Here is a 14866-nt window from a genome sequence, read left to right as displayed (position 1 = left end):
TTTTACAACTACATAACAAAACAACATCACTGAGAGCTAAAGGTTATAATAAGTAATAAAGGAAAAAATCTGATAAGACTTTAAAAGGTGCACCATTAAACTGTGATTTAAAAATATTTCCCACATACCTTCCCACCCCCAAAACCCAGGAGTTATATTTTAAAGAGCCAAATGGCTTAATTAATTAGTCAGTCATTACTGCATAAAATAGGCTATTTCCCAGAAGCCTGGGAAGAAAACTCCATCCACACGGCTGGGGAAGGGCTATATTCTTTCTGATAAAGAACAGGAAACTATTCACCTGCAGTAACAAGTTAAGAAATACTACTCTGAAGTTTCTGCTATGTATTTGTTTTCTTTTTTCTGGAAGTTTTGAAATTAATTCCTTCCCCATTGTTTCTTTTTGTAACAATTCAAAGAGTCACTTCTAGTAATATTTTGCTACCTTTGAGGCAGATCCATAAAAATGTGCTACTGCGGCAAAGCTCCACTAGAAGACTCAATTTTTCTTAATGGCAATTGTGGGAGAGCGATAGTACAGCCAAATCCAATACACTACCGTTATGTAGAGTGGCAAGTTTCTTGCTATTCATACCTCAATCATTTCACATAATTTCAAACACTAGCAAGGTGCAATGAGCACCTGCCTGCTAACCTACTGTAAAACCAAAGCAGATACTTTGAGAGTGCACGAGAGAACTTGAAAGTAACACATAACTTCTTCAATATTCACTGTAGCATCAGACTGAAAGGAAGCTTTGAACAACCAATTAAAAAATAAAAAAAAAAAAGGGAAGGGGCAAATGCTCTATAAGAATTTGCTCTGGGATAAGTCATGCATAGTGTATTCTAGCTGGGAGCCGATTTTCACAGCCAAAATACAAAACTCTGAAAATAAAAATTTGAAGTAGAATGTTTGTTGACAGTCTTAAAATGATGCCACTCAGACACATTGCTATTCTAAAGTCAATATAGGTGCAGCATATTCTAAACACATTCTAAGTGCTATTCTAACACAAAATGCAGGTACGTTTCTTTCCCTTAAATTAAGACCAACTTCAAATTAGACAATATGTATGTTTAAAATAAACACAAAACAGATCCTACATAGCAATTTGCCTTTAAAAAAAAAAAGATAATTAGTGACCATACTCAGTAGCTGCTTCTGATGTTCAATAATACAAAGCAAATTTTTTGTTGCAAAAACCCGCACCACCCTTGACTGTTTTAAATGCACATACATTGGTGGGAAAAATAATTAAAAATGGATGAGGGGGTTAATACTCAACCTACTTAATTCAACAAGGTCTGTGTATCAGCATAAATCTGTGTGACATGTTTCAGTGCCGGTGTACTTACACTTTTTCTTTCAGGTTCATTGCCTCTTCTACATTATCATGTCGACAGCACAAATTTATTAAGGCTGCATAGCCACCGACAACCATGTCCGGTTCATATTTGGCTTTCACTTCAAGGGCTTTTTGCATATTCTAAAAAAGGAACAAAGCAAAGATGTGAACTAGAGGAAGAGTCAACATGACATTATGATTCTTATATGTTCAGTGTGCAGTTACATGACTGCTTTAGTGCTTTTAGTAGTGTAAGATCACTTTTGAAAACTCAGTGCTGTACAAGCTTTAGCATATTTTAAGAGTGAAAGTTATTTAGCAATAATTACTATATTTCTAAAACACCTTTCAGATTAACTTGAGTAATTTCTAAATAAATTTTTTTGCTTTACATTTATATTTCTAGCATGTTTTAATGTAAGACAGACACCATGAACATGATTAACCCAAATTCTGAAAAATTCCTATTTATTTGGAATTGATAACAATTTTTGCCTGGTATACTGCCAAACACATAACAAGACTACTTTCTAAAGAATAAGAAACTACTTAACGATCCCACAGAAAGCTTATTTTTTTTATACATTCCTATTCATACAATTGACCACTTTGAACTTAAAGTGGTGTTTCATTCTAGTCTTATTTCATATGCAAAACTGTAGAGACAGACAGCTGAGAATCACTCTTTCTAAACTGTATTCTTAACAAGAGAGAATATTTTGCTATCGTCCACACAACCGTTACCGTTCCTATATATACAGCTTTACAGGCAGGATCATACTGAACAAGAAACTGAATAAAAGTGTGGTGATACCCCACAAATTACAGACACACACTAAATGAATGTAAACTACAGCTGGACGCCTGCCGAATGAAGGCAAGAGACCCTTTATCTCAGAAGAGCTTTCCTCCTGCAGGAAAATGGAATTTCAATCCCTGCATTAACAACCTAGTAATATTTGAATTGCAAATGACTAGTGCATGTATCAGTTGCTTGACAATCTAGATACAAGAGACCGGAGCCATGGCTTGAAAGGACATTTGGCATGTATGATAAACCTATCACAGCTGTTACTATCATTCACTTTGCAGATTATTGTAAACAAACTTCAGCAACCCCAAAACATGCCATTCAAGGTGTTGCTGAAATTAGTTAACCTTTTGATTTAATTGCTTTTTGCACTTATGTTTGATTTATAAGCATCAAACCATGAAACCTCAAGCATTGCACTTGTCTTCGCTTAACTGTGTCTTTCCATAATACAGTCATTTATGTCCCTTTAAAAATATAGCTGTGTTTCCAATTATCTCTGCATTGCTTAAGATACCTCTTCTTCACAAAGAGCATGTATGAGTTGTTTCAAGACATCTGTAATAGGCTGGTTTTCAGCTTTTCGCTTTTCTAGTTTCTTCTCCAAAGCAGACACGTCAGATTTAGCACTCTAAATGGAGGTAACAGAAAGAATGTCAATTGCAAACAAACCCTTCCCCGAACAACTTGTCGGATCACTTTAATAAAAGACAAAATAATCCTCTTCTTTCGTACTACACAAAATTTTTTAATCATTTAAGGTGCTTTTATCTGTTTAAAAACTACATACTAATTGAAGATTTGAGTCAGAATACAGCAAAAAAAGCATTAAGTAGCGTATCTACAAAGGTCAACATTACTATTTCTCTTGTACTCAGTTCTTTGTGTTCAGGGAAGTAGGGAATAGAAGCCTGTTTCTTTTTCCATCTTCACTCTGCTCAGATCAGAGATATAAAGACTTGACACTCCACCATTAGAAGCAGTATGGATTTATATGGTTCCTGCCACTCAAGTGGATCACTGTAATTTACAAGCATGAATTAAGCCTCACACCACCACTGCTGACTAACTAGAACTTGCAAATAAATATTTACCAGACAAGGAAACTGAGGCAAGGAAACCTCAGGCAACTCCAAGGTCAAGTATCAGGTCTAAGTGAAAATCTGGATAGCCTTTACTCCTACTTGGAGAGTAACCTCTGAACTTCAAATGGAAGATTTAAATAACGTTAATATACTTCCATAATCTGAAAGCTAGTGACTACTCTTCATCTAAAACCCATATCCAAACATTATTATTACAGTAAGAAGCATAGCTATCTGTGAATTTACTTACTTCTGGAATGTTCTCTGTAGACAGGGACTTTTTAAGAGACAGTAACCTTGCATCCTAAAATGTAGAGAGACAAAGATACCACTAACTCCCCAAAAAAGTTCAATCTCTAAGTAAGTGCATCATGCTAAAAATGTTAATTATGTAATTGCAATGTTAAAAAAAAGCTGTATTCAGCAGCATTATTACATTGACTTGAAAAAGCACTTACTAAATGTATCCCTCAAACTTCCACATATGAAATGAAAACAGCTTCAACAGTGAAAAATCACAGAACGGATAAAAGGCTTACATAAAATCACTGCATAAAGGTATTTATTTTGCAAAGGAGAATATAGTCACAGAGTACTGATGCTCCATTTTTTAGCTTTAAAGTAATTGCTATAGAACCACAGACCTTAATTAATTCAGGAACTTGAGAGGAGTCCAGCAGTCTGCAAATGCCGCTGTAGTGGGTTGTAGGGATAACTATATTCTGTACCAAGAGGTGGGGAAAAAAATTATATGAGTTTTGAAACACAACCAAACTGAAATTTGTCTAACAGAAATTATCTCAGACGTAATTCAAGTCTCCAGCTCTTGCATGTCATTGAGAAGTGGACTGGTTGTACTTAAAAGCAGCAATTTCAAATCTAATAGATACATGTCAGGCAGGACAGGCATTATGTAGCAAAAAATGAAATGGTACCATCTTCTTCAGCTGATGGAAGTATTGTCTCAAACGCTCCTCCTTGGCCTGTACCTCTGAGTCACTCATGCTGTCAATCAAGTGATAAAGAAAATAGCCAACAGCTTCTGTGGAAAAAAACAAGAGAAAGCATTCCACTAAAATTACCGAGACTGTCATGTTATCAAGATTAATTTATAAGAAATCATTTTGGTGTGAGATGTCACCCTGATGAGAGGCTCTGAAATGGCAACAATGATCACTGAGGCATAGAGATTATGTGGTTTGGGAGCACATATCTAACTGGTGAGTGAAAGGAATATTAATTATTTTCAGACCTAGTGACAGCTTTTCAGTACAGAATCTTACTTCAATCTATTTTTTCCACTACTGTGTGACAGAAGTGGTACTGCCCAAGGCTTTCCCCCCCTTTCCTGCCCGCTACCCCAAATAGTTGCCACAAATATTTTGTCATTGCTCAAAATAAAAAACAGATTTCTAACACTTTGCATATTTATTCTGTACATTTTACCCATTATATTCTACATTTAGTAGCTACATTTAATACTGTAATATTAATACAGAAACATAAAATTTTAACCATTACATCAACCAATACTGCCGAAGTTGCCTATTAGCCAATGAAAAATCAAGATCAACAGATTTTAGCAAACTGTGTTAAGTTTCTTATTTATGTAATTTATGGGGACCTGTAGCTGAGAACACAAAGAGCATAAATTCTTGTTTTTCCAAAGGTTAGCTTTCCCCATAGCCCTTGTCCCCCTGGCTCCAACAGGAAGAAAACACACAATTTAAAAACAAAACAAAACAAAACAAAACAAAACAACCCCACCACACAACCCAAACAAAACAAACCCAGATTATACAAATAAAGTATATTTATTTCAAAGTAGAAGATTTGGATGTTAAGTACCATTTTGCTTTGCAAAATCAGAAGATGTACTAAAGGTAAAACTAGGTTGAAAAACTGTTTAGGTTTGGTTTTGGGGTTTTTTTGTGTGTGTGTGTGGTTTTTTAAGTGTTTAAGGACAGATATTGTGCTTGTTCTAAATCTCTATTTTGGTCAACAAATTTAGAAAAATAAATTGTTATCAGCAAGATATGTTTCTAATTTAAAAAAAAATCTCATGGATCTCACAAAATATGCTCTGATTATTCCAATCAGGATTTTACCCAACATGTTTTCAAATTTCACTTTCAAAAAGAAGCAATCAGTGTTTACTGTTGTAATCCCTCAAACCCATCATTACACAGAAGAACGGATTTGTGGATAAGTTACAATCATAGAAATTGAAACTCTACCAGTTGGTCCTGGAGGCGTCAGGCAATAACGTTCATCCTTGTACAACAGTTCTGTTATCTGGTAAGACAGAATAATCGTACATTGCAGCCAAAAGAAGCAAGCAAGGACAAATAGTATCTGAAATTGAATTCTCAAAATAATAAAGCATTTCTCTGTTAAAGTATTATTCTTCACCACATCATAGTAATTCCTTAAGAAATAAGCAAGTTTTTTTGTAAATAACAGGTTTTTCTTTAAAAAAATATTACCTCAGAAAGCATTTCTGTTTGCATGGTAGTAAGACAGACACTCTAGTATTCTGTTTACGTATCATTCTACAGAAAGTTAGCTATCATAAGACATTGCTGAGAGCAAATATTAACCAGTGTCGATCCTGGAGATGCTACAATTTTGTTCCAATTTACTGAAAGGCTGAAATTGGCCCATAGAGCTTTTTAAAATTTATTTTGAAAGCAGCAAATACAAAAAGACAATAGAAGAAACATGATTTATCATGCTCTGCTAGATTAAGGTAACCAGTACAGCTGTTTAATAAGTGCAGTTTTCAATGACAAAATATGTGTCCATAAAAATTAATTGCATTTGACTAAATTTAGGACACATTCCATCAGTCATACAAAATGAAGGAATATGTAGATTTTACTTCAGAGGAAAAGAAGCATTTATCCAGAAGTCCCCACATCCTACCTACAGATACTTTAACCTAAACTATATCACTTTAAAAATCCATTGACAGTTCTTAAGGAAACCACATCAATCTTTAGTTAAAAACTGAGATTTTAAGTATGTCAAGAATTTTGCTTTATCTGCCATGATTCTACAATGCAATCTGAAAGAAGTTAGAGGGAGATGTATTCCCACTGTCAAAGCGCTGTGTTTTAAGTAATGACAAAAGAAAAGGAACCCCACCTTCAATAGTTAATGAAAATAGATAAAGCCAGAAAATACCAGATGTGCAATGGAATACTGTATCTATCACTTCTCATTCTACCAGCACAACGGACCCTGTGCGCAGTTAAACTACAGCTTTCTTCTGCCCTTTTGCCCTCGTCATCCTACGACAAATCAACACACAGAAGAACCTATAACTACAATAAAATCCAAGAAAGTCATGATAACACAGTTGTTCTGAATCAAATCTCAGAGAACGCCAAAAAGGATGGATTACAGAAAAAAATGACTGCGTGGTATTATTCCTAGTGCTAAGTATCTATTTCCCAAGTTAGCATTTCTTATTTTAGAAGGTTAAAACACGTATTTACTCTTAAATTTAACAAAGACAACAAAATGTGTTTTTCTTCCATTGCAGAGAAAAGCAGAGGTAACTCTAGATACTACTTCATGTGCAGACCACCATTACACCAGCCCTCTGACTGTCGTTCAAAATTAATTTCATAATGGGATTAGCAAGAGATCCCCTTCTCTCTCTTCCCACCCTCCCTTTTTATTTTTTAAATGCAAAAAAGGAAGGATAGAAGCAGAGGACAAAAACATCCTCTTACCATAATCGTCACACAACAGAAATGGTAGTAAAATACAAAAAATTCTGTGCCTCACAAGTTGTACCTGATTTATATAATCATTCAGTGACATTCCAATTTACAATTTTCACTTCATTCCAAGGTTTCTTTGCAAAATCTAAAATATACTGCAAACCATGTGCTAGTTTACTAGTCAGTAGGTACAGTATTGAAGAAAAAGGACAAAAAACACAGTGCATCCCTTCCCAAATTCTGTAACCATATCCCAGGCAGTATCTGCCAACATCTCCTTTGCTCTAGTGCTCTACAAAATTTATTGACCAAGTTACATTGCAGTGTCTTTCTAATGTAGCCCATACCAGGAGGGCAAGATGATCAGTCATTCCCCCTTGACTCCAGGTGATTTCTTTTATCTGGCTTTGCCTTCAATGTTTTAAGTTATACGACAGAAATTTAAAAATTCTAATTGTGTCTTATTATTTTTATTAGTAATAGTGTGGGGATAGAAAGACAGTTTAGGGAAGGCAGGAAAGGAAATTAAACAATGTCAGATTTTGTTCCAGAAGCTATATATATGTAACTATATGTATATATATATGTATATGTATATACATATGTATGTATATATATGTAGCTATATATTACCTTCAGCTGTAACAACATTGATCTAGAAACTGGGAGTAGCATAAGCTACACTACATGGTAACACCACATTTGATTTTTCACAACTACACTTAACTGTCCAATTTGAAAACTCAATTTCATGCAGCTGTACAATCTGCCACTGACAATATTGCTCAAATTAATCAGGTCTACAATTATCAGTCTCAGAATTCAGATTTACAGTAATGGATCATAAACATTCAGTGCCTAAAGAACTCAATTTTACTTACAGCATTCTTATCTCCACTTACCTTGCTCCAAAGATGTACATCATTTGAGCTGAAGAGGGCAGCAAAGGATAAAAAATTAAAAGCAACAAAGTGATTTTACTCTTGTGTCTTTTTAAAAAAAAATACAGATCGTTAACACTGAGGATCTTATTAAATTTTTAAAATAAAATTAAAATACAAGAATCACCACATGTTGTTTGACCCAACTTCATACAAAATCAGTATTGTACTTTTTACTATACTGCCTATGGTCATAGTTTCTGCTAAGTAACTTAAAATGACGCAGCAGTCCAAACAGATAAGTAAGAGTACAAAGAGTATATTTTAGTTTTATTTTTAATTCAATCTTTTAACATGTCCTAACTGCACTTTATTTTATACTTCACTCTACTTAGCTTTTCAAGAAAATAAGCTTCACTCAACAAGTCGCACTTTACATAGAAAACACTCGATATGTAAAATTTGCTAGAGTAAAAATCTAGACCCCTGTGCATTAAAATTAGATTTTTAGTATAGACAGGTAACTATAGGCAGCTATAAATGCATTCATACCAGGAAAAAAAAAAGTAATCAAATCTCTTACTTAAGGTATAATGTTTACTCTAGTGAGATAGATAGATTAAAAGAAAAAAAAAAACAAAAGCCACAAAACACAGAAGCGCTCTAATTTCTCCCCTCATAGAGCAAGACAGGACTTGATGGAGAGCACCTCCCTGTACATCATCAGGTTACAGCCAAAGATCAAATGTTAACCAGTTCACTGAAGTACCAAAACCCCAACATATTAAAGCGTTAACTAGTTCATTGAATTATAAAAAATGTGACGTATTCCTATAATTTGCAGAACATCAAAATTTTGCCTAGAAGCTATAACTTTTCAACAACTATAAAGCAGCATTAACCTAGGCGAGGCTATGAAAACAAAGTCTTATGACCTTATTTTATCTTCCTACTTTCCTCTATGAGAATTATAAGATCTCAGTCTGAATAGCTGCATAGAAATTTGAAAGCATTCATAGAAGTTTAGGATTTTATTTAGGAGGTTTGCGCCTATGAAACATTTTTTTCTTATTGTACAACTGCCACTTGTATTTGTAAACGAGTCAAACGCAGGTCCACACGGGGGGGGTAGGGGGTGGGGGGGGTGTGTGGAATAAATTCTATCTATGAGGTTAGTTAAGCTTTCTTGGGTGAGCTCACTCCACCACTGACAGCATGACAATGAACTGCAGATATCAAATGCATCAATTTCCTAAAGTACTTGACTCTAAAATAGTAATGGTACATCAGGTAGATAGAATGGGAATACTTTGAAGCAGTTACTAGAGAAAAGCAGCTTCAACAGAAATCTATAAAATAGTCTGCCACAGACATTGTTCCTGTGTCCCTGGTGTCCATACCCTGTACTTTTGTATGCCAGTCCTAAACTCCACTCATTTGAGACCTGCATTTAGTCATAAAATTTTGCTACGGTCTTTACAAAAGGTACAAATATTCTTTTCTTCTATCCTATCATACCCTCAAGCTTCATTTTCAGGCTGTTCTAGCTGTTAAGTTTAAAATAGAAAAGGAAACATGAATTGGCGTGCTTTCAGAAACAATATAAACATGAAATTTGGGCAGAGCCAACCCTGTACATAGCTTCTGAAGCCAGGTAGCAAGAGGCAAACGAGAGCACTTAAGATTAAGAAATAGAAAAAAACCTTATGCCACACTTAAAAGTGGCCAGGAGAAGGGGAAAACACTAAGCCGAAATTTAAAAACAAGCAAACAAACCAACCAACCACAAACAAACAAAAAAACCCACCCCACCCCCCAAAACACACAAAATCCCCACCAAACAAAAAAGTACAGCACAACCCCCAAACCTTAATTTCCCTCACAATTCCGAAGTTTTAGCCCAAATGTCCAATAACTACTGAAATAACAACAGTAGTAATTGTTCCACCACTGAGGAGAGGAACTGGTTCACTTGGGGAGAGTATGATTCTTCAGCAGCTAGTTTACACAATACAAGTTGATAACATTTTAAAGATACTTTTAAATCCCATTCTGAACACCTGCACAGCTCTCCAGCGGTAGGGGTATTTCATGCTAGCATTGGTTATCTGTAGTAAACATTGGTGTGACTTCCTTTCTAGTAGAAGCCCTACTTCAATTGAATATTTATGCTTACAGAGAGAAAATGTATTTCAAAAAACTGTTACTTTAATTAATACATCTGAAACAAATAATTCCGGGGCTGACTACTAAAAGGAACAGAAAAATACCCCTATTGAGTCTGAACCATTACTTCTCTTACCCCTTGGATGTCAAGGTCAGCTAGTGCCTAGTTACCAAATGCAATTTGAACACTGGTTTGCTTTTTCTCCTCCTTTTCCCATGGTAGAGCAGTATCAGCTAGATAGAATTTGGAGTTTACTAGGAAATTATTTGGTCATATTCACCTGGCATGTTTTACTAATACCCAGCCTAAACACAGTTATATCTCACAGCCATTACAAAATTTTAGGAAATAACTTTGTCAGCAAAATCAGCCTTCAGACTCTGGTCCCAAGTAATATTAAGTAACCTCTCTGGTTCCCAGTGACATAGGTATGCTGAAAAAAAAAAAAAACAACAAACCAAACCTCATTCACAGTCCTAAATGTTTGACTGGATCAAACAGTGAATGATAAAAGTGCTTGTTAACTCACATACACTTGCATAAACTTAAGACAACCCTGCAAGTTAGCAAGGAAGCCTCTTTCCAAAACAGGACCATATGGCTGTGAATATAAAGACATGGCAATGTAGCACAATACTAGGTGTTAAATGTGAGCATTTGGGAGTTTTATTAACCCAGAGAGAACAGAAAACTATCAGATGTAGTAGAATATGCCTGGCTCCTACTGGTATTTCATCTTCATTAAGCACCAATTTACTACTCTAGGGAAATCTTACATTACCATAGCAGTTTATAAACAAAAAAAGTGATTAAAGATAAAACCCCAAATGTTTGCTATCCTGAGAATTTTATATACTGTTAAATACCAGCGAACAAACAAGATAAATGGAGTTCTTTTTAATCTACTATACGTAGTACTTAAAAGTTATGATTATATATAGCAGAGGCAAGGAAACCAGGGAGAGCAGAGGGGAACAAAGACAACCCTCAGATCTGCTACAGCTGGAACCGTACTTTTAAATTTTCAAATATGGCAGGGGGGAGGGAAGACTGCCCAAACTTGTGCTCAAGGCAAAAAAGAAAGGGAACTTTGCTGGTGGGTGGCGGGGAGAAAGGTATTCATGTAGCAACCTTACCTTTTAAAACCCAAAATGAGGCTGTTTCTAAACTGACGAATATCAATAGGAGGTGTGCTTGCTGAAGACACTGTAAATGAAAGAAATATTTCTAAATAGTCACTGTAAAAAAATCCCTGAACTGCAAACAAGTCAGTAGGTCATGTAAACCAGGTGTCATTAGAAGAACTATTTCATTAGTTTATGTAAATGCTGACAAACTTTTGTAAATCAAAATTTCAAATATCACGGTATTTGAAACAGTCCTCATTTTATCAAGGCAAAATCTACTCCATTTCAAAAGGGATCAAATATTCTAAAAGAAAGACTTTTCCTTCTTCATTGCCTTTAATGTCAATACTTAATACACCAGTCTTTTATACAAATTAGTAATAGAAGTAAGCGCCTTATCTGTAAAAAAAGTACAAGACCAAAGACAATATTATGTTTCATAAAGCAAAACAAAACAAAAAAAAATCCTAGTCAAGCAAACCTGAGATATTAGCACCGGAAGAAAAAAAGATCCATCACAGGCAAACAGTTTGCTAATTGTTTCAGACTGAACACTGTCTTAAAATAGGCTTTAAAATTTTGTCCCCTACTTTCTTTTTTAATTAAAAAAAAAAAAACAAAACAAAACAAAACAAAAAAAACCCCAAAACCAGACCACTTCCATAGGTGTTTGGTTCTGCTGGTGTAAATTGCCTGACAAGAAAGAAGTAGTTCCATCTAAAGTGCTATCCATCGAATTAAGGTAAGCATAAGTGGAAAAAAGAGAAAGACGCACAGTTCTAAGTGTTGATATTTAGAATATTGGTTGAACACAAAGCAAACTGGAAAATTACTTAACATCCCTGAGAGGTCCTTAAGAGTTATGCCCTATGCCATCATCTTTACATCATTTCTTGGCTAAATATTCTAAATCATTCTACCTTCTTCCTCTAGAATTGCTGTGTCTCATTCCAGCACCACAGTCCAGCAAAGAAATAAAATACAGAAGTAGATGCATTTAAGTCCGGTATGAAGTTATCATCATCTGACTGCGCTACCACAATAGAATTAACCCCTGTAAAAACCTGAATGCACTAGGCCCTTTCAGAAAGGGCTGCAATATGGTATAAAGCAGAAGAGAACTGAAATAAAAACACCAGCTCTATAGGAACCTGGGAAATAAAAGGCAGGAACAACATTATAAAACCAGTCCTTAGTCTAACTCCAGGCATTTAGAAAAGTAGAAGTTTTAAATGCTGGAACGTTCATTTTAGTCAGAAAAATCTCAGATAAAGTCAGTTTCAAGAAACCCTCAATACAAATCCTCCTCCAGTGGTGTATTAAACTTTTTGCTCATAAAAAGACGAGCAGAAAAGCATCTTAGTATGCTCAGCTGCTGCTGACAATCGGCAACCTGGTTTCCTTAGCAACAAACAAGTCTGAGAAAATCAAGAGGCTGACAATGAAGTGGAATGGAACGGCATGATAAAGGGAAAAAGCGGCTCTCATGTACACAGCCTTATGTGCCCAGATTCCTCAGCTGATGCTTCATAGTTTTCATCTTGTCAGCAGCAGAAATCTATACATTATAAGGTATGAGAAGCTGAATCAATACACCTAGATAGAAAACAGCATTAATAACCAACCTTTGCCTCCCCTGACTACACTGATGAAACAATCTTGAACTATTTTCCATACTGCATCTATTTTTCTCTTTGTAATACTGCAAAAGGAGCCAAGTAAAAAAAAAATCAGCTGTTTAATATCTGCGCCTTATCATTACATAGGTGCTAATTAGATTTACTAGCATTCATTTCAGCGTGGTAAACTATTTAAGGGAGTACCTTCCTTTAAAGCTCAAGTTCAAAAGAAATTTTTTATGTCTCAATGAATTATTAACCCTACTCTTTGTAAACAGAAATACCACTACAAGATTTAAATTCAACACACAGACAACAGCTAAATAATACACTATGTGAGACTAGTTTCATGACAGTAAGATAGAATGCAGCCTACTACATGTGCCTGTCTCATACTTTTGATACCATACACATTTAACACATACCAGACACATGCATATTTGTGCCCTGTAACACATTAAAGCCTGACTATTTCAGTTAACCAAAATTAGTGTGCTGGGATAGGTCGACTTTTTCATGTAGGGAAAGGAGAAAAAAACCAAAACCAAACGTATTTCACTTTCCAGAAGAAATGTCATTGCTCTTAAGAACTATTCACCCTTTCAAAAAAATTTCGAAGTTATTTTAGGTACTTTGTTTTTCATGGTTAATGGTGTGGGTTTTTTTGTAATAAGAACAAAAAAAATAAGGGCATAATGTAAGGTGACTCTTAAAGATTCACTAATTGATATATCTCCAATAAAAAAATTAAATTACTGATCAGTAACTACTCAACTTTCTTATTTTCAACACAATAGCTTCCCTGGGTCACAGTGTATAGGCTACATATATCTATATTTGTTAAATAAAACAGTTAATGACAATTGCAGCAAGAGACTGCTTAAGCTTTTCCCTGAACCTTGGACACACAAAACTGTTTAAAAATAAAGATCTTTCTGTATCAGATTTAGTCCAAATTTAGGTGTTTTATTATTGTCTCAGTATTCAAGGCAAATAAAAACTCTATTTGTTTTAAATTTTGAAGAGAAACATGTATTCCTACTTAACCAAGGAAATCATCCCATACCATACATTCAGTCAATGACGTATGTTAACTTTTGTAAGCACTGAGCATCAGAACAGTCTTTGGAGAAGACTCTTTAAAAAGTGATTAATTCATGCTGTTACAACTTCATCACCTAATTAACCCATCAAATTTATACACATAAATTCCATGACCAGCAGATCAGCAGAGCACCCTCAGGTTAACATCAGTGCCGATCAGTTCTTTAAAGCTGGTTCTTTAAATTATTAATTCTGTAGTACTTCAGAGCCATATTGTTAGACTAGCATACTGTCATAATTGACGCTGCAAACAAGAACAATCCCCGCACTAACAACTTAACAGTCATTGTGGTACAAGGCAAATTGTTTCCTTAAACCCTGTAAGTACAAGAGGATCATAATGCTATCACAATCACAGCAAAGATGTGATCTGTAAATATCTTACATGTGAATCTTATGGCCAGGTTCAATATAAAAAAAATTATTTAACCATGATATGCTGCCCAGATTTGGTAGTTTCAAACAGTCTGACATCTCATCGCAGAGAACATCACATTATAAAAGCTTTGCTCAAGTTTCCCACATATTTTTAAACTTCATACATTAATAAATGGGAACCTCAGCCTACGACCAATCAACACTACTGCCAGTGAACACGTAACATGAAAAATACTTACATAGAGAAAGAACATTGTTCAGTCTTCCATGTGCTGCTTCATATCTTAGTTCGGCTATAGAGAGTCCAACAGTTTCAAAGAGGCAGTCATTTTTCTAGAGATAAAACAATCAATCATTGGAAGTACACACAGAGAAGACCTTCTGATACTTTGTATTTTTAAACAATTCCTTCCCAAAGGATATTGGCATCCTTGTATGGATAGCTGCTGAGAACATAAAGGTGCTCTACAGAATCCTACATGGCTAGTCAGATAAGTTACTACTGACCAAAAATTATCCACCTTTTGTATTGAAATCGATTGCAAGAAACAAAAGTACCAAAGGCAGAAAGGGGGGACAGTTAAACTTAGTCTCCAATTCTGAATTCCTTAGAA

General features: G+C 35.0%; 1 protein-coding gene across 2 annotated transcripts in view; it reads right to left on the bottom strand.

Moving 5' to 3' along the window:
- LRPPRC (leucine rich pentatricopeptide repeat containing) overlaps positions 1-14866 on the bottom strand; it is a 97606-nt gene that overhangs the window by 58434 nt on the left and 24306 nt on the right. For both annotated transcript variants that reach the window (XM_064446100.1, XM_064446101.1), the window contains exons 13-21: positions 14492-14585; positions 11161-11230; positions 7879-7906; positions 5483-5540; positions 4181-4287; positions 3890-3967; positions 3496-3549; positions 2678-2791; positions 1360-1490 (exon numbers count right to left, since the gene is read on the bottom strand). In XM_064446100.1, the coding sequence (XP_064302170.1) occupies positions 1360-1490; positions 2678-2791; positions 3496-3549; positions 3890-3967; positions 4181-4287; positions 5483-5540; positions 7879-7906; positions 11161-11230; positions 14492-14585 (734 nt within the window). The remainder of the gene's footprint in view (positions 1-1359; positions 1491-2677; positions 2792-3495; positions 3550-3889; positions 3968-4180; positions 4288-5482; positions 5541-7878; positions 7907-11160; positions 11231-14491; positions 14586-14866) is intronic.

Source organism: Phalacrocorax carbo, chromosome 3, assembly GCF_963921805.1.
Source record: "Phalacrocorax carbo chromosome 3, bPhaCar2.1, whole genome shotgun sequence".
Classification (NCBI taxonomy): Eukaryota; Metazoa; Chordata; class Aves; order Suliformes; family Phalacrocoracidae; genus Phalacrocorax; species Phalacrocorax carbo.
Note: the sequence above shows the minus strand (reverse complement) of the source record. Positions and strands in the feature narration are given on the sequence as shown.